Below are 19,564 nucleotides of genomic sequence, written 5' to 3' on the forward strand. Positions count from 1 at the left end.
GTTGCAGAGTTTTTCCACTGTGCGGAACAGTTGGGCTGGTTTGTTAACTGCATTTGCAATCTCTTGTGATAGAAAGGATGATTTTTTTCCCGTGATTACCTTTTGGTAGCTCTTCAAGTGGAGGATTAAGGCATGTTTGTCGTCTGGGGACTTAGATTTGCGCCACAGTCTCTCAAGTTTTCGGCCTTGCCTTTTCAGCTCTTTTATAGCGTTATCAAACCACTGTGCATGATGGTGTGGAGTAAGATATTTGGTGCGCAGAGGAGCAATGGTCTCAAAGGTGGAGGACACACATTTGTTGTATTTAAACACCAGAGTATCAGGGTCCAAGCTGGAGTCAGTCAATTCATCAAAGCTAAGGTTATCTTGGATATGTTGAGGTGTTAGCCCTTTTAAGCGGCGATATTTTATTTGATTCTTGACCTGGTGTTTGACAGCTGGTATTGAGAGGCAGAAGTGGATAGTGTGATGGTCTGACCAGGCAACAGGATTAATTTCCACATTGGCTATTGACAGCCCAGTATGGAATATAAGGTCCAGAGTGTGACCTTTCCTGTGAGTAGCAGAGCTGATTGATTGGAGGAAGCCCAGTTCATGTAAGGCATGAGATAGCTCTATACCAAATTTTGAAGAGGAGTCATCCACCCATGTATTGAAATCTCCAAGAACAATCCATCTGGGGTGTTCCAGTGTTAGGTTGCATAGGAGGTCTACAGTTAGCCTCATCAAGCAGCCTGGATCCAGCGATTGGCGCAGCCTCCCCGGACAGTTCCGTTCTTCTCTATGAGGAGGGTTGTACAGAACGTCGCTGACGTCATGACGTCATGTGCAAACCCGATCCTCCCCATAGAGAGGACCGGAGATGTGCAGGGAGGCTGCGTGATCGCTGGATCCAGGCTGGGTAATGTATTAGCGGGGGATCGGGGGGGATCAGCAGCAATCGGGGGGATGCCGGCCACCTGCACTAGCTAGCCTAGTGCTAGCTAAAGCTTTTTCAAGCGTGCGATCTGTTAAATTTATACTGGGGGACTCCTGGGGCCAGCGAGCGGTATGCCCGACACAGTGTCGGGCATACTGTTAAGGAGGTTAAAATGGACCGGAACTCTTGCACAGGAGATGAGGAAAATACAGAGAAATCCACTCTGTGGGTGTTTATAGAGAACAGCCTGTCTAATTCTCCCTTCTCAGCAAGTATTGAGTCAGTTTAATTTGAGCTGTGAGCTCTCTGCCAATGAATTATGAGCTAATATGAAAACACAGAAAGCTAACCCTTTCTGTGCTCCCAGCAAGCCAGGAATTAACCACTCCGCGGCATCTCTGTAGAAGTTCTGTAAGTTGTAATGAAGAAATGTTTTTCTTTAAAGGTTATTATACTGTTGCTTACGTTTTAGAGCAGAGAGGAAGTTCTGAGATCAGATCTGCTTTAAGCGCATTGTTGCACCGCCACTGCAGATGCACGTGTTGCAATGGGTACGTCATTTCCTGAATTTACAATAGCTGAACTCTGGCGCCTCCGGTGGCCAAATTACAACCTCGCACCACCGTAGCCGCGATTGGACTCAAATTACCAGGCCCACCTGGTGCCCATGTTATTGGATTTGCTGGCCAAGATCTTATTCAGTGTCACGCTGCATGCTCAGTCTGAAGACATTTCCTGGGCACTGCACAGGTTGATTGGGGCTGTTATAATTTCTCTTTTAGGAAGGCTGAAAAATAAAAACTGCTGTTTGTGGTCATGATAATGTATAACCTTCTGCTGCCTGTGTGTCTATCTGCAGAACTCCAGTCTACCACCCCTGAGGATTCAACAGATGAGGCCAGTGAGGTAATATATTCATCAGAAGTCCCACCTGCAGGGGACACAATACATCTCCATTGGTTGGATAGTGTACTGGTTAAACTTCTGCCTCTGACACAGGCGACCTGGGTTGGAATCTTGGTCTTTCTTGGTCAGTAAGCAAACACCTATTCAGTAAAGAGTCCTCGGGCAATACTCCCTAACACTGCTACTGCCTATAGAGCGCATCCTAGTGGCTGTAATTCTGGTGCTTTGAGTGCGCAAGTAGAAAAGCGTAATATAGATGTTCTGTGTCATGCCTCACCTACTTCTATCTGCTCTCTTCAGTCAGAATCAAAAGTAATCTATGTGATTTTTTTTTAATGTTTTTAATGTCTCAGATAGAGTATACATGTACAGTGGGATGCAAAAGTTTGGGCAGCCTTGTTAATTGTCATGATTTTGCTGTATAAATCGTTGGTTGTTACAATAAAAAAGTCAGTTAAAGGAATACTGTAGGGGGTCGGGGGGAAATGAGTTGTACTTACCCGGGGCTTCTAATTGTCCCCCACACACATCCTGTGCCCGCGCAGCCACTCACCGATGTTCCGGCCCCGCCTCCGGTTCACTTCTGGAATTTCAGACTTTAAAGTCTGATAACCACTGCGCCTGCGTTGCCGTGTCCTCGTTCCCGCTGATGTCACCAGGAGCGTACTGCGCAGGCACAGACCATAATGGGCTTGTGCCCAGCAGAAGAGTCAGGCAACTGGTATTATTTTAAAATGAAAAATCCATATACTTCTCAGCTTAGGTGCAGGCACAATTCCTCTCAATAATGGAAACGGGTGCAAACAGTAGCGCTCATAGGGCTTGATTCACAAAAAAGTGCTAACTGCTGGCACCCGCGTTTTCGCGCGAAAACGTTATAGTTTCGTGCAAAAATTCGCGATCGCATGCAATGCGAAAATTCGCGTGAAAAATGGCCGTGCTAACAGTTAGCACTCTTTTGTGAATCAAGCCCATAGAATCCACCCAGAGGCATGTACTCTTTCCTGAGAATCAGATGAGACAAACCCAGTATTTCTTGTACTTTACATTCCAAATTGGCCCTGGGGCAGTATGGCTGTCCTCCGAGATAAAAGGTGGAACCAGGGGCGTTTCTAGGCATAGGCACACCAATTATAAAAAGGGCTTGTAATGTGGATTCTGTGTTTAGACATGTGAGGTGTTTCTGGCCTGAGCATAATTTGTGTATCCTTTCAGGCAGTGGTGTAGCTACCATAAGGCTGCGGGTGTAGCCATGCCTAAGGGTGCCGCTGTGGTGCTCAGCCATTGTGTACTTCCAACTGGGACCTTTTCTCATAGTTTGGGCAACATTCGGGAAAATAGCAGCAGGCAGTGCAGGGGACTACTTCCTGCACTAGATGTAGTACCCCTCCCCCTTCCTGTCCCATGGGCAATGTATTTCCTTGCTCTCTACACACAGTCTGCAGTGAGTGGATGTACAGTGCATTATTTATCCTGATCAGAGTAATTAACCAGTAATGCAGGGCAGTCTGCTGTTGCAGATGCCAGTGATACAGGTGCTGACAGCCGACTTCTGTAGAAAGCAGAGAAGCAAGCTCCAGACAATTTAGATCAGCTTGATTGCAAGTGATCTTATCTCTTTTCCCAGCTCCCCCTCCCACCCTGTTGTCTTCCCCCATGACCCTTTCCTCTTTTCCGATTTTAGTGGCTTTTTAACAGCATGTCCCTGCCAAACAGCACTGGTGATGTCTGCAGTCCTGATGAGAGGTCTTCCTGCCATTTCTCCTCTTCCACCAGGCTCTGCCTTGTGCAACTACCTCTTTATCCCCCCTCCTCCTTTGCATCCCCCTCTTTCATATGTTCCCCTTTTCTGACTGTCCTCAGAGGAGCTCACCATAGTCATAGTCTAATGTCCTATCATATTATTATTGTGTATTTATATAGCACTGACATCTTCTGCAGCACTGTATAGAGTACAGAGTTTTTATAACGATTAGCATCGTCTACATCCTGATGACTCCTTTTCCCAAAAAAGCCCCCAAAATTTGCAGCAACACTCGGCACCCCAACCCTTCAACCCTCCCATCAATTTTTTTATGGGGGGGGGGGGGGGTCTGTAAATAATTCCCTAGGTACTCCACAGCTTTCAGGTCTTATTTTGAGAAACAACATCATCTTTTGTACATAGCCAATCGATGTGTTATTTGTGCTTTCCAAAAACCAGTTCATCTAGGCTACAATTTCCCTATTCACAGGACAAGGGGGAAGAAAATAAACGGACCCTTGCCATGGGCACTAACATTGGCAGGAAATGTGAAATGTTCTTCTCTTAGAAGGAAAACCGTGACTCCCCCCACATCTTCCAAATAAACATTTTTTGACCCCACCCCCGGATGTCAGGATTTAACAGGATGATTTGTTTGGGGAGGAGGGAAAGTAAGGGGATGGGTACATAGCAACATCTAGTGGCCATGATGCAAACTGCATCCTGCCTCAGCCCTATAGGATACTAGTGGATTTTTGTTTTTTACAATTTAATAATGATTCTAAAATAGAAACGAAAAAGTAATTTCAGACAAGTAGAAAAAAAATGACCGTAAATCATTTCAGTTAGCAATGCGGAACCCATTATTTCCTAAAATGCTGTAAATACTAAGTATTTCAACAAAAAACAGCTTTATTTATTTGTTTATTTGTATTCTCTATACAGGAGGAGGTGACCTGTGAAGAGGACAGCTTTGCTGCAAGTAAGTATATCCTCCTGTATTGCTCATAGCTCAAGAAAGTACCTCCTGTATTCAGATACTTTAGTGATTTAGTCCAGCGGCTGCAGTGCAAAGCTAGATAACCCGTAAGCCTTGGGCCCGGGGCCCATTTGCATCAGCGTACTCAGAGCACTTTTTGGAATCACCCACGATTGTCTACGATACCAAAGCGCAGCTTACAGCTCTCTAGTGGGCCATTGGCCTTATAAGATCACTATCGCGAAAATTGTAAAATTTTAAATTACATGTAAACACATACAAGGCCAACCAGTCAGAACTGCCCACAACTGAAGTCTACAGCGATAAAGGTCCTTATTGTCGGATAACAGAAGGACACAAGCAACCCAAAGGTATGTGTGGGACTGTCTTTGTGAAAGAAACGTACATATAGCTTTTGATTTCAAAAGTGATTCAGAGGTCAGGTATATTTTCAACCTCGATGTTAACTTGAAACAGTTTTCACTATCCTGATGACATCAACATTCTAGGGCAGGGCTGTTTATGGGGCCCCCTCAAGTAGCTGTCACTCCAGACATCTGCCTAGTTTGTCTATGCCTAAAAACGGTCCTAGTAGAATATCAATAAAATTACAAGGGCTTGATTCACAAAGCGGTGCTAACAGTTAGCACCCTGGTGAAAAGCCCTTTATCATGCCAGTTTAGGCGTGATAAGTTTAGGCGTGATAAGTTTAGGCGTGATAAGTTTAGGCGTGATAACTATAGCACCAACTGGGTTAGCACCGCAGTGCACAGCTGATCAAAAGTTTTGCGCTAGCAAAGTCTGGTGCACTTCGCATAGAGTTTAATGGGGCTGCTTTGCGTGCGGGACTTTGCGTGCAATCTAAACTTATCTAAACTTATCATGCCTAAACTTATCACACCTAAACTTAGCATGCCTAAACTTATCACGCCTAAACTTATCACACCTAAACTGGCTTTTCACCAGCGTGGTGCAATGGTTATCATGCCTAAAGTCTCTAACTGGGTTAGCACCGCTTTGTGAATCGAGCCCCAGATATTCTGCTGTTGGGCGATGGGTATTACAATAGTATAAAATCTGTAATTTTTACAGATATTTTCATATCGCTAAACGTAACCCTATTCTCACTTGAACCCTCCTTCTATCGATGCCTAACCCTAACCTAATCACCCCCCTCCCCCGCCTTCACCGCTATGCAGATATTCTTCATAGGTTGTGGAATAGAGAACTTTAGGAGGCCCAATGCAAAACTTTCTCCTGGGCCCCCACAAGCACTCTATGCTATAACCTACCAAGGATATCTGCAGAGGTGTAAGCAGGGGAGGGAAACAATAATTACCATTACCCCTAAGCACATCTAGTGCTGATGTACAACCATAATAACAGCAATGAAGAGATAATGTAGAGCTTGGAGGTACCTCCTGTCCAGGGGGCTCATTGCAGTTGTTCCTCTGTTGAAACGCCACTGGGAGGGTATGATGTTGCCTCCCGTGCTAGTTGCCTGTTAGAAAGACTACATTTCCCATGATCCATAGCAGTGACAGCTTGTTCCTAATTCTCAGCTGACAATACTGAATACCAGCTTCTGCTGTCAGTTTATTGTCCTTTCTGCCATTAAGCAACATGGGGAGAGGAACAATCTACCGTCATGTCAATAGACAAAGTACAGCCATAGTTTTTCAGCAGTTTCTGGAGTAAATCCAAGATATACAGGAAGAGACAAGAAAAGAAACAGCATGTCCTTAATTAATTTACGCACACTGTATATACAGCTCCACCATGTCTGTTTTCTTTAGGCAGGGACCACACTTAAAGAGAAACACCGACCAAGAATTGAACTTTATCCCAATCAGTAGCTGATACCCCCTTTTACATGAGAAATCTATTCCTTTTCACAAACAGACCATCAGGGGGCGCTGTATGGCTGATATTGTGGTGAAACCCCTGCCACAAGAAAGAAGAAAAGTACGTACTCTTGGCAGTTTCCTGTCTGGGAACCTTGCTGCATTGTGGGAAATAGCTGTTTACAGCTATTTCCAACTGCCAAAAAAACATGCAGCAGCTACATAACCTGCCAACAGTAAAAATGTTACCATGTAATAAATGTCAGAATAAAAATCAGGGATTTAAAAGATGGTACAACGGGCAAACACTGACTAAATCATTTATACATAATTATTGTAAAAATTAAGAACTTTTTGTTATTACATTATTTTTCACTGGGGTTCCTCTTTAATAAAGAGGAACTGCAATGGAAAAAAATATAATTAATAAAATTGCTTATTTTTTTTACAATATTCAATTAAAGATTATTTAGTGTTTCCCATTGTAAAATCTTTCCTCTTCCTGATTTACATTCTGAAATGTATGCCTGGTGGTGACATCTTTAGTTCCGCCAGTTGATCTGCACAGAATGTTAGTTACTGAGAGTTCTATGCACAGAGGGACAAACTGCTTGCTTGGCAGTTGGAAACGGCCATTATTTCCCACAACGCAACAAGGTTTTACAGAAAGCAAACTGTCAGGACCATGGTCATGACCAGGGCTGGATTTAGGCCTAGGCCACCTAGGCCATGGCCTAGGGCACCACAGGAGGAAGGGCACCAAAGCAGCAGGCTAAGCTGGTGCAGCATTTGCAAGCTTGCAAATGCTGCACTACAGGGAGATCAGCCGAGCGCTGCCTGCTGCCAGCCACCTGTGCAGTGGCCAACTTGCTCTCTGTGCACGTTGGCGTTGTGGTGGGCAGCTACGGACTTGGGCAGCATTGGAGACGGAGAGAAAGAGGAAACTTCTGCACTGGGGACGAGTGGAGAAATGAGTGACACTGATGGCTGCTGCAGTGTGAAGGTGAGCTGGCTACCTATACTGATGGGAGGGAAGTGGGAAAAGGAGGGATTAAGGGAGTCATCTGGCTACCTATACTGTAAGGAAAGTGGGGAGGAGTCATCTGGCTACCTATACTTGGGGGCGCATCAGGCTACCTATACTAGAGGGAAGAGGGGAGGGGGTCATCTCGCTACCTATACTGAAGGGGGGCGGCTGGCGACAGTGGCCTAGGGTGGTAAAGAGTACAAATCCGGCCCTGGTCATGACATCACACTGTGGGAGGGGTTTCACCACAATGTCAGCCATACAGACCCTCTTAATGATCTATTTGAGAAAAGGAATAGATTTCTCATGGGAAAGGGAGTATAAACTACTGATTGGGATGAAAGTCAATCCTTAGTTGTTTCTCTTTGAGTCTGCATAAAACAGCCGTGTCTTTCCGCTGACATTTTTTGCAGTTTTGGCACAAAAAGGTGGTTTCGGCAGGCGGTGTTTAGCACTGAAACCAGGCGCCTCATAGCAGCAATGTTATGCTGAGTGGGGCACGTAAGGGTAGTTCGAGATCCTGATTTACATCTCCCTCTGAGTTGCGATGATTCGGAGGGGGAATAGTATTTTACGCCGCTGGGATATTGAGCAGCAGCAGGGCGAGCCGTCATTCATCTCAGCCTGCGCCCAGCTCACTGGCGGCATACACATATACATACGCACCCTTCTTGCTGCTGCCCTGTTATCTGCACTGGTGAGGTTTTCTTATTTATTTTTTTTTAGTTTTTTTTTAGTTGAGAGGATGTAAAATAGATATGATGTTTTATCTACAGTTCCATTTATGTAGAAAAAAAATTATTTTGTTATCAGTTTGGAAGAAAAAAGCAGAAGCAGGCACAAATGTGAAAGGAAGTCCTGTCACAGAATAATTCCGTATTCGCTAAAAATATGTCTCAAGTTCACACTTTTTAGTTTTTCTCTGGGGAAAGTAGAAAACAGGTGAAACTGGAAAAATTAGAATACTGTATAGCATACCTCCCAACTTTTTGAGATGAGAAAGAGGGACACTTAAGCCACGCCCCTGCCACACCCCTGATCACGCCCCTGTCACACCCCGAGTAAAGCAAAGATTTCATAAGAAAAATATGTTGTTTTATAACTCAAACCACACTGGTCCTTTCTATCCTGGTTCATTTTCCTTCATATTAACATTTTTAAGTTACGGTAGTAATATATCAATTTAAAGGATGGGAATAAAGTTTAGAGTCAATCAAAGACATTTTTTAGTAGAGAAATATATATAGTTACATACAAAGAGGGACAAAGTCCTGAAAGAGTGACAAATGAGGAGGAAAGAGGGACAGAGGGACATCGCTCCAAAAGAGGGACAGTTGGGAGCTATGTGTATAGTACAAAAGTCCATTTATTTCAGTAATTCAACTTAATAGGTGAAGCTAATATATTACACAGGAACCCTTTGCAGGTGTTTTGGATGAATTAGCTGATTAGAGTCTGACACTTTGAGGCCAGAATATTGAACATTGTCACAATAGTCTAATGGTCTGAAATTTTGGGGTCCTCATAAGCTGTAAGCCACAATCATCAAACTTATAACAATTTTAGGCTTGAAATATCTGGCTTTGCATCTAAAGAGTCTATTTCATATATTTAATTATTTCACTCTGCATTTAAGTGATTCATAAATGTCAAAGAAATCACCTGTAAAATGGGTGTATATGAATCAGGGGAGGACTGGCCCAGGGGGACGGGGGGCAATTGCCCCCCGGGCTGCCCGAATCTTAAGTAATTAGGGCCGGCCGCTGCTATACGCAGCGGCCGCAGACATACCACAGGTGACAGGTTCGCAGTGGGGATCGCAACCTCGCGCGATATTTCCCAGCAAGTTGAAGTATCCAATCAGAGAAGGGGCTGAGGCGGCAGGCCGTGGTGTGCCCTTGTGCGTGGCTGCGCCTGCGGTGGATGTGAGCGGCACAAGGACACAAATAGCTTAGGTCCTCTCCGGCCCGGTGGGTTGACCCTGCTTGACTCCGCCCCCCACCTGAAGGCATTGCCGCCCGCAACGTGCTGCTGTGCCTGCGGTGTCATCGGAGTGAGCTGTCTCACTCTTCAGCTTTCTGTGCTGGGGGGGCTGGGGGCCTGGAGCTGTGGTTACGAGTGGCTGGCTGGAGGAGTCGGACACAGTCCTCCCCTGTGCTGCTGTGCCTGAGGTGTCATCGGAGTGAGCTGTATCACTCTTCAGCTTTCTGTGCTGGGGGGGCTGGGGGCCTGGAGCTGCGGCTACGAGTGGCTGGCTGGCCTGGCTGGAGGAGTCGGACACAGTCCTCCCCTGTGCTGCTGTGCCTGAGGTGTCATCGGAGTGAGCTGTATCACTCTTCAGCTTTCTGTGCTGGGGGCCTGGAGCTGCGGCTACGAGTGGCTGGCTGTCCTGGCTGGAGGAGTCGGACACTCTGGGGGCTGGGAGTCGGAGATGCCACCTATAGCTGCTTGATGCTGTGGAGGAGGAGGAGATGTAGGACTGAGGAGACAGGAGGATAGAGGAGTTCGGGTCCAGGTTGCCAGAGGAGAAGGTGGTTTTTATAAATTTTGTTTCTGTACTTCTTCTCCCTTCTTGTCACTGAGTTACTCACACTTTGCTGCCTGCCTGCTACTGCTGTCAAATTCAATTCTCTGCCCAGGCCAGTGCCCTCTGAGTTTTTTTTTGTGTGATAATCATCCCCATTCTGACCCTGGCCTGAGGGGGAACGTTTTTTCTTCTTGTGGTGTGATTGGCGGCAGGGGAGGTGGGAGGCAGGCAGTTAGGCACTGTCAAACAGGTAGTTGGAGGGGGGGGGGGGGGGGTAGGTGTCAAACAAGTAGTTTGTATGGTGGGTGGGCAGGAGAGGGGTTAGGTATCACCAGGTAGGTAGGTTTGTGTGTGTGTGTGGGGGGGGGGGGGTTGTTTAAAGGAGTTATCAGGCATTTTTAATGAAATAAGTGCTACTTACCCGGGGCTTCCTCCAGCCCCACGCTCCCAGCATGTCCCTCGCCGCAGCTCTGCAGTCAGCCATTCGCTGCCGCTGCCTCCCAGTCCCCGGCGATGGCACCAATCCGACCTGGATGTCGGCCTGTACTGCGCCTGTGCGAGCAGCACTGTCAATCACCGCCACGTGGACCGGAGTGTACTGCGCAGGCGCAGTAGTTCTGCGTCTGCACAGTACGCTCTGGTCCATGTGGCAGTCGGCCTGACGTCATCGCCGGGGGCTGGGAGGCAGCGGCAGCGAACAGCTGACTGCAGAGCTCCGGCAAGGGACATGCTGGGAGCTTGGGGCTGGACAAGCCCTGGGTAAGTAGCACTTATTTTCATAAAAAAAAAAAAAAGCCTCATAACTTCTTTAAGGTTAGGCATCAGACACAGACAGGTAGATTGTGCGGAGAAATAGGGTTAGGCATCAGGTACATAGTGTGTGTGTGTGTGTGGCTGGGGCTGTTAGTCATCATAATTTGAAGATTTGCTCACAAGAAAGATATGGCTTTGGGCTGGGGATGCCGTGAAACGGGCCTCTAGTTTGTGTTGTCCCCCCAGGCCAAAAGGTCCCAGTCCTCCCCTGATATGAATTCGGCGCCGCTCCGTGTTGCGACAACTGAGATGTAATTCGGGGTCTGGCAGCCGCCAGAGCCCTAAATTACCGCTACGCGCCCCGCGCAGCATAGCATTGCTGCTATGGGGCGCCCGGTTTCTGCGCTGTGCTCTCAGAGCCACATGCCGAAATCAGCTGATCCGCCTGTAAAATATCTGGTCAGGTCACGTTTCCTAAACCACAGACTGTCTGTTCTATATACTGCATTATTCTCAGAGAGATTCAGTCTGTGCCCCACCCCTGCCACACCCACAAAATAAAAACTGAGCCCCTAAACTTGGACTATTGCACAATATTCTCATTTTTTGAGTTTCACCTGTATTCTTCAGGTTTTAGTGCTGTTTCAAGCATCGTACACAGGAGGAGGAAGAATCGAATGAACAACTCCTCAATCAGATGTCATTCAAAAATTCATGGCACCGTGACGGTTTAAACAAACGATCCACGACAACTCTCACGCAATTCAAACAACTGTCATAAAGGATCATTGTGGCAGATAACCGTTCATAGTCAGCGGTCTGTACAGAGCTATGAATGATTGTTAAAATAAACCCTGGGTAAAGATGCAAATACTTACCTAAGGGAAGGCTCTGGATCTTATAGCGGCCTCCCATACCTCCTCCAGACCTCGGCTGCTGCCTATTGTGACTGCGTCCCTCTTCTTGTGCACTGCACTGCACCTGCCTGCACAGTAGCATAGGGCCACTCATGAACAAGGGGCTCCGGCTTGCTGCAGAGGGAGGCCATGCTTGCGCAGGAGCACGAGCACGAGCCTATTTCTGACAAGTCTTTGAAATCTTCAGGGGGTTCACACTTGGCAATAGGGGACTGGACGTGGAGTGGGAAGCTTCTATAAGATCCAGAGGCTTCCCTCTTCTTAGGTAAGTATGTCACTTTTGAGGCAAACCTCGGGTACACTTTAAACCAGTGGTCCCCAAACTAAGGCCCGCGGGCCAAATGCGGCCCCCCCCAGGCTTTTTTACTGTCCCACCACACACAAAATGTATTACTTATAGATGTGGTCAACTAGACAGCTACATCTTTAAATATTGGTGGTCCACAAATAGAATAGCAGTGCTGGCACCACCCATCCACATGGAAGCCAGAAAGCAGTAATTTGCTGGTTTCCAATCCTATTCCACATCAGGTGACACTGCTGTCCAATTGGACTGCAGGTTGTCACCTGGGTATGCTTCACTGTCTGGCCCGCAAAGACTTCTACATCAATTTATGTATACTCTGGGCTGGCCCCCCAGCAGTCTGAAGTATGTTGACCCGGCCCTCGACCCAAAACGTTTTGGGACCCCTGTTTTAAACCATATGTTCACGAAGTCTACGGCACTTGGCTTAGATTCTGTATCATTTAACAATCCGATCATTTGGCATGTTGTTTGCAGTCTTCTGCTGTTGTTCACATCACATCTCATGGATATCTTCAGTGAGGCTGGGTGCATAGTTACCAGAAACGCTAGTGTTGCGGAAAGCGCAGTGTTTTTGCCGCTAATGGAAGTCTAGGGGCCGCAGGAAAAAAAGTGCATATCAAAAACTCATATGCGTTTTCAATGCCGGCGTTTTCAAAAACACTGGTTTTGTTGCATAATCTGAAAAAAAAAAAAACATCAAAAACGCACATAATGAAAGTCAATGAAAACGCAATGGTATGCGTTTTTCATGCGTTCTCCAATGCTTTTTTGTAAACAAAAATAGTTTTCTGATGTACTTCCGCTTCCTGTTGTCTTCCTAGTGATTTGCATATAACGCAAAAGAAAAACACATGAAAATCGCATAAAAAACACATATGCATTTTGTATATGTGAACCGCAAATGTACACAAAATGCTTGAAAAACGCATCTGCGGTAAAAAGACGCTAACACAAACGCACCAAAAACGCAGTAAAAGTGCAGCAAAAACACAAGAAACGCACACAACACAAAATGAAACATGACATAAAACACAGCCTGTTATGTTATGTGTGCACCTATCCTGATGGATTGTGAAATGATCACTCATTGGCGGTTTTACACTATGTTATGGTAGCAGGAAAAAAGGCCGCCGGCTGAGGGTGGACAAAAAGGGCGCCACCATAGACTTTAATGTAATTATCGTTAATATGGCGAAAAAAGCAGAAAAAAGGGCGCAGCGAAAAATTTAGTTAATAACATTACGTTATAGTTTTTGAGGTAGTTATCGTTTTAGACGTTTACAACGGTATAGTTTTTGTCATATTATTTCATTAATAAGTACAGATTTTACGTTTTCAAAGGTATTATCGTTAATATATGTAAAAGGATAGTTTCTGCAGAGGGAGCGGTTAGGGTTAGGCACCACCTAGGCGGCGGTTAGTTTTAGGCACAACCAGGGGGGTGGTTAGGATTAGGCACCACTGGGGGGGTTAGGGTTAGGCAACACCAGGCAGGTGGTTAGGGTTAGGCACCACCGGGGGGGGTGGTTAGAATTAGGCACCACCAGGGGGAGCGGTTAGTTTTAGGCACCACTAGGGGGGTGGTTAGGATTAGGCACCACCGGGAGGGTTAGGGTTAGGCAACACCAGGGGGTGGTTAGGGTTAGGCACCACCGGGGGGGGTGGTTAGAATTAGGCACCACCAGGGGGAGCGGTTAGTTTTAGGCACCACTAGGGGGGTGGTTAGGGTTAGGCACCACTGGGGGGGTTAGGGTTAGGCAACACCAGGGGGTGGTTAGGGTTAGGCACCACCGGGGGGGAGCGGTTAGTTTTAGGCAACACCAGGGGTGGTAGTTAGCGTTAGGCACCACCAGAGAGGTGGTTAGGGTTAGGCACCACCGGGGGGGAATTAGGGTTAGGCACCACCGGGGGGGCGTGGTTAGGGTTAGGCACCACCGGGGGGGTGGTTAGGGTTAGGCGCCACTAGGGGAGTGGTTCGTTTTAGGCACCACCAGGGAAGGGTTCTGTGTGAGGGTAAGGTTGGGTTAAGCAGTATTGACTAAAAACGTAACAACATTTAACGTTAATATTTATTCATTATTATTTCTCGTTTGTTTTTGCAACAGTAATTATCATTAATAAAGCTTGACAACGATGGTTCTCGTTAGCAAATTTCGGTAATACCTGGCGCCAAATTTGTTAATAAGTCGGGCCCTTTTTTCATGCACGCTATATTATCTTTTGGTGGGTAGTTTTGTCCTATTAGCTGATCTTATGGGGATATTTAATGATCACCTGACCACATTTTTAAACCAAGAGATTTAGCTGCAGAAGTCTTCTTTGACTAAAACCTGCTGGCATTAGCTGTAAAATACGAATTCATGAAAAGGTGGCGCGAGGAAACTTGGGCACCAAATTTCAGCCAGTAGAATATCAGTAAAATGGACTGATATTCTACATTTAAAAGTGTAAATTATCACCAGTGGCGTAGCTAAGGAGCTCTGGGCCCTGATGCAAGTTTTACGTTGGGGCCCCCCCAATCACTCTATACATAACAATTGTTACGGTGCACCAAAACCTGCCAATGGCAACCACAGTGTCCGAGCTGCAAGGAGGGGATGGGGAACAGCTTGTTAATGATTACCACTATTCAAAGCGTCTATAGAAGTGATTATTATGAGCACAGGACCAATAGAGAGCTAATATTGCAGTTGAGGGAGGGCCCCTTGGGGCCAAAGGGCCCCGATGCGGTGGCTACGTCTGCTCCCCCTATTGCTACGCCCCTGATTATCACAGCAAAATGATGGTAAATAATAATGATATTTTAATACAACTTAATCTAGCACTACTCTTACAAATTCCCCCCCTTGTTGGGTTTCCCCCTAAGTTAAGATGTTTTTGCTTTTTCTGCAGTATCACAGAAGTTGCTGGATGATCTTAAATTACTGGCGGCAGAAATGGAAGCAGAAACCATCTGTCTGGGAGAAGAGGAAGTGGAGAGTGCGCAGGTAAACTCGTATGACGGCAGGATAGAAAACTGAAATGATACTTCCTCCGTTTTACAGAAGCACAGCAGTCAGAATGACTGTTCAATAGTCCATTATCTGTATCCTGTTGTTTTGTAACTGAGTATATTCGTCGTTATATGAATCTAAAATAATAATAATAATCTGTTCTCAGCCACACATTGCATTAAATGCACTGAACGATCAGCAAAGCATTTCAATTGCAGGATAATAAGACCAGATAATTGGAGCTTAAATCAAAGCATGTAAGTAAGACAGAAATAAAATTCATGCTTACATTACATTCACAATTCAAACTCTGCATTTAAAATGTACCGGAGGCGACATGTTACTGTAACGAATGTGGAATCGTCTCCGTGGTCAGCGCACCAGACGTGCGCTGACGCGGCGGATTTCCTCCACAAGCGTATAATTGAGGACACCCAGGCTAGGTGCTATGCACCCGCAGAGGGCAATTCCCACCGGCAGATGGCGCTGTGGAGTGCAGGCGAACACAGCCGCTGCACAGCCACAGATGCCAAATGGGAATTGTACAGATCCAGGACAAGGTACAATCAGGCAGGGCTGGATAGCCCACAGGGAACAGAGCAAAGGGACAGAACCAATGTGTGCCCACCAAACTAGTCGCCACCCAGCAACGGCGAACACACAACGGTGGAAACGAAGTAGGAAACGCAATCGCAAGAATGGCGATTGCCAATAGCGACACAAGACTGAGCAGGACAGAGCACCAGGGTAGCAAAGGCACAGCAAATCATACAAAGAGAAAGATAAGGAAAATAACAAACGCTAGCTGAACGCTAACACCGCACTCATTCGCAACAGTGCATGCGTTCGTGCGTGGTCTCCGCGTGTTACGCACAACAGAGACAAGCACGCCTAACTAACCAAAGACAGACAAACACGAAACAGAGAACGCGAGCGCTTGCTTAACGGTTACCTCACCGAGCCTACAGCAAGCGGTCGTATCAGACAAGACAGACAAACGTGAAACAGGAACTAGGCAGAAAGAATCCACCGCTCTTCCATCAGAGCAAGTGTGATCCAAGCAGAAACACAGATCAGAAGGATCCACAGCACTAGCTCAAGGCGAGTGCGATCCAGGTAGACAGAACAGAAGGATCCACAGCACTAGCGCAAGGCGAGTGCGATCCAGGGAGACAGAACAGAAGGATCCACAGCACTAGCGCAAGGCGAGTGCGATCCAGGGAGACAGAACAGAAGGATCCACAGCACTAGCGCAAGGTGAGTGCGATCCAGGGAAGACAGATCAGAAGGGGCTACCAGTAACAACCGCTGTTCCGGTTAGCACCCAGACACACAGAACGACTTCCTATCGACCACCGCTGGGAGAGGACAGTCGCAACAGACAAACAAACAGATAAGCAATCCTAACAGCACTAAAGAAACTGCCTAGCGCAGTCCCCAGAATTACTCTAAGATAACTTCAACAAGAAGTAGCATGGCTGACACTCTCTAGGAGTGTTTACTACAAACCCTGAAGGAATGACCAGCAAAGGACTGTGGGTAATCCCAACCTTTATGCTGCCAGTCATCACAGGAGGCAGATAGGGGATTTGCATAACGAATGTATGCAAATTCCTCAGCAGCAAGCTGCAGAACTGACAAAAGGTCTCTCTTAAAGAGACCTGCAGAATGCAGACGTGAACAGTGGTCAAAACGCTACCTGTCTGCACAGGCAGCTGAGCAGATTCTCACAGTTACATGATGAGATAAACATGTGTATGTACAGTACAAAAAATCAATGGGAATACAATAAGCATAACTGATAACCAGATTACACTTATAAAAGTTTTCCTGGCAGAATACAACTTCTGAGGGCAGGGAGAGATAAAATACATTAACTACTGGTCTTTTTCTAATTCTGGGACACTTAATAGGCTGCCACTGATTAGAAACAGTAAAACATTCAACCTACTTTGTAAATATTTGAAAATAAAATAAAACACTGGGATACTTAAAAAAAAGTCATTTTTAGGAGTAGGAGGATAAATATAATTGTTCATCTCATCAGTTTATTTTCACCTCGGGTTCACTTTAAATGATTCAGAAATGTCAAATAAATCACCTGTAAAATATCTGGTCAGGTGACCAATTTCTGAGCCACAGACTGTCTGTGCTATATACTACATTATTCTCAGAGAGATTCAGTCTGTGCCCCACCACTTGCCATCTGAATAGTGGGAGTGAAATTGCTGTAGCGGCTACACCCACAGAATGAATACTTACCCCCTAAACTTACTGCTTCTAGTCATGTGATCAAAATTTGAGATGTAGTAAAAACTTAAGTAAGTAAAAAGTAATATCTGATCACTGATTACTAAGTTGTTACATGATATTTTTAGATATGTACCTGGAGATTTTATACTAGACTGTTTTAAATTAGAAGCATAGTGGAAAAAAAACAAAAACAAATAAGGTCAGCACCTCCAAAAATACATTAGAGCTCGTAAACTATAAACATAGCTCTTTATTGTTTAAAGAAAACCAGAGAGGAAGCACCCTCATGTATTTTATTACATTTATCAATGGGAACATGACTGTAAACACCTACCCTGCTTTTAGTTTTATTCTTCTCAGTCTAATCTATCTGTTATCAACTGTGATAAGAATCCACCGACTAATTCAGTCTAGGTTTGACCTGGAATCATTATAGCTGAGTCACTCTTCTGTGGAGTCTTTTCAAGCCCAAGCCTGCCCCCTCCTGGCTCAAATTTCCTACTCAGAGCTTGTCACGGACGGTTGCGGAGCCGCAGGCGCGTCCTGGAACCGCCCGTGAAGAAAAAGCAATCGCACTCGATTCCCTGCATCGATTGCGCTTCAAATCGGTACAATCTGGGTTGAGTGTGTAGGGACAGCTGAAGTCCTTTTCTTAGCAAAGAGAGCACCATCCTAAAGGCTGGATGGCTCTTTTGATATGCTAATGAGCCTGAGCCTAATCTGCCCCAGAGAGTCCCTGGCTTCAAGCTGTGCTGATGGCCCATCCATCAGGTATAAGGTGACAAGCACCATGGCAGAAGCAATCTAGTTGGGCTAAAAGCCAGACCCACTGGCTCATTCACAGCAGGGGAGGCGACACCTCGCTGGCTGCTCCAAACTTCAAAGAGCCTTTGCCTGGGAATAACCTGAGTCTCATAGCAAATCCATAACTTCCCAGATCTGTCATATTTCTGGGGTTCCTGAGATGGCAGCTTCGCCAAACGTGGGGGAAGTGTAGCATGAGCCCCGGTGCTGGTTCTGAGGAAGTTTCAGAACATTCTGAGGTAAGGACTGCCAGTTAGGCAGTTTGAAAGTGCCTGATGATACCACAGGGGTCCCACCCCTCATGTCTGGTATCAGGGCGCTGGGTAAATCGAGACAGACCTGAAAATGTTAATAAATCTGCCCTGACCTGTACGGTTCTGTGAGATAGAGCCCATATATGGGTAGATATGATTTCTAGCCCCCAGTACAAGGGGAGGGCTCATCTCATCTTCTAAGGGGGTGTATGGCTCCCCGCCCTCACTCCCTCCTACTGAAGCAGGGGCATAAGAATGGCAGAGGACCCAAACTCAGTGTCCTCCAGACTGAAACATCTTGCACTCATCAGATGCCAGCTTGAGGATATGCTGGCATCCACCTGGTCTGAACTCTGAAACTCAAATTGAAACCCAGAACTCTGTTTTCCCACAAAAAGGACATCTTTCCAGGAACTAAGTATTTTTCTCCCTTCTTTTATTTTTTATACTGGCTATTACTGTTTTAATAATTGTTGATTTTAATAATTGTCTGTATATATTAATTATTTATATTGCGTGAATAAACGACTTTCTCCAAGTCATTCACTGTCTGCTACCCTGCTTATCAGCACACACAGAACTGATCCCGGGTCTCTGAAGATACGCTACTGTTTGTTTGTTGTTGGCTAGACAGAATATCGTGTGTTTAACCGTTTTATTCGCAGGATTAGTCAGTTAATGGGCTCCACGGTCCCATGGTAACCGCGGTGGTGGCAGTACCCTGAACCAGTGGGTGAAGTTGTAATCACCCGTGTCTCACAGGCTCCCTTCTGAGTTGTCTGCGGCTAATTCTTAACGGTTCCTGCGCATTGACTGCGACCAGAGTTCGCACGATCTGTGCGCTGGCACCGTTTAGAAGGCTAAGTGCGGTCAGCCACTAGGGCTCCTGTGACAGAGCTGTTGACATTGGAGGGGCTGCTGCTGCTGCCGAGAAAGAAGCTCTGAAACAGACCAGTGTATCTGTGTGCAGTGTGCAGACAGTCATTATTTACTGTATGCAGTTTCATTTCTATGAGAGATACTTCCTACAGGCAGCCACACAGCATACCAGAATAATAGTTGAAAGCAGACAGATGAAAGGCTGCAGCAGCCCTGCTTGTCTATAGTCTCATAGAGGCTAGACAGCACATCCAGAACAACTTATAACCTGGCGGCCATATTGGATATTTCCTGGAGCAATAATGGATAAAAAAACCCTCAAAAAGGCACACCAGAGTGGCGAAATTATCAGGTAGAGCATTTATTCTTTACAAGCTATCAACTGATATGTTTATTTTGTGTGAATCGTTCATCTCTGGTTCCCTTTAAAGAGAGTCTGAAGCGAGAATAAATCTCGC

The 19,564-nt window shown here is 46.0% G+C and overlaps 1 protein-coding gene and 1 long non-coding RNA gene across 4 annotated transcripts in view; one reads left to right on the forward strand and one right to left on the reverse strand.

Annotated features, from left to right (window-relative positions):
• The window catches only part of LOC137562785 (uncharacterized), a 45,215-nt gene extending 39,144 nt beyond the window's left edge, over positions 1–6,071 (reverse strand). The window contains exon 1 of the long non-coding RNA XR_011030188.1: positions 5,967–6,071. This is a non-coding gene — a long non-coding RNA (uncharacterized lncRNA). The remainder of the gene's footprint in view (positions 1–5,966) is intronic.
• Positions 1–19,564, forward strand: part of LOC137562766 (shootin-1-like) — a 57,036-nt gene that overhangs the window by 3,564 nt on the left and 33,908 nt on the right. For 2 of the 3 annotated variants that reach the window (XM_068274447.1, XM_068274437.1), the window contains exons 2-4: positions 1,779–1,825; positions 4,515–4,551; positions 14,816–14,910. In XM_068274447.1, coding sequence (XP_068130548.1) covers positions 1,779–1,825; positions 4,515–4,551; positions 14,816–14,910 — 179 coding nt within the window. The remainder of the gene's footprint in view (positions 1–1,778; positions 1,826–4,514; positions 4,552–14,815; positions 14,911–19,564) is intronic. The other variant, XM_068274457.1, reaches the window with a different exon arrangement.

This window comes from Hyperolius riggenbachi, chromosome 1 (genome assembly GCF_040937935.1).
Source record: "Hyperolius riggenbachi isolate aHypRig1 chromosome 1, aHypRig1.pri, whole genome shotgun sequence".
In the NCBI taxonomy this organism is placed as follows: domain Eukaryota; kingdom Metazoa; phylum Chordata; class Amphibia; order Anura; family Hyperoliidae; genus Hyperolius; species Hyperolius riggenbachi.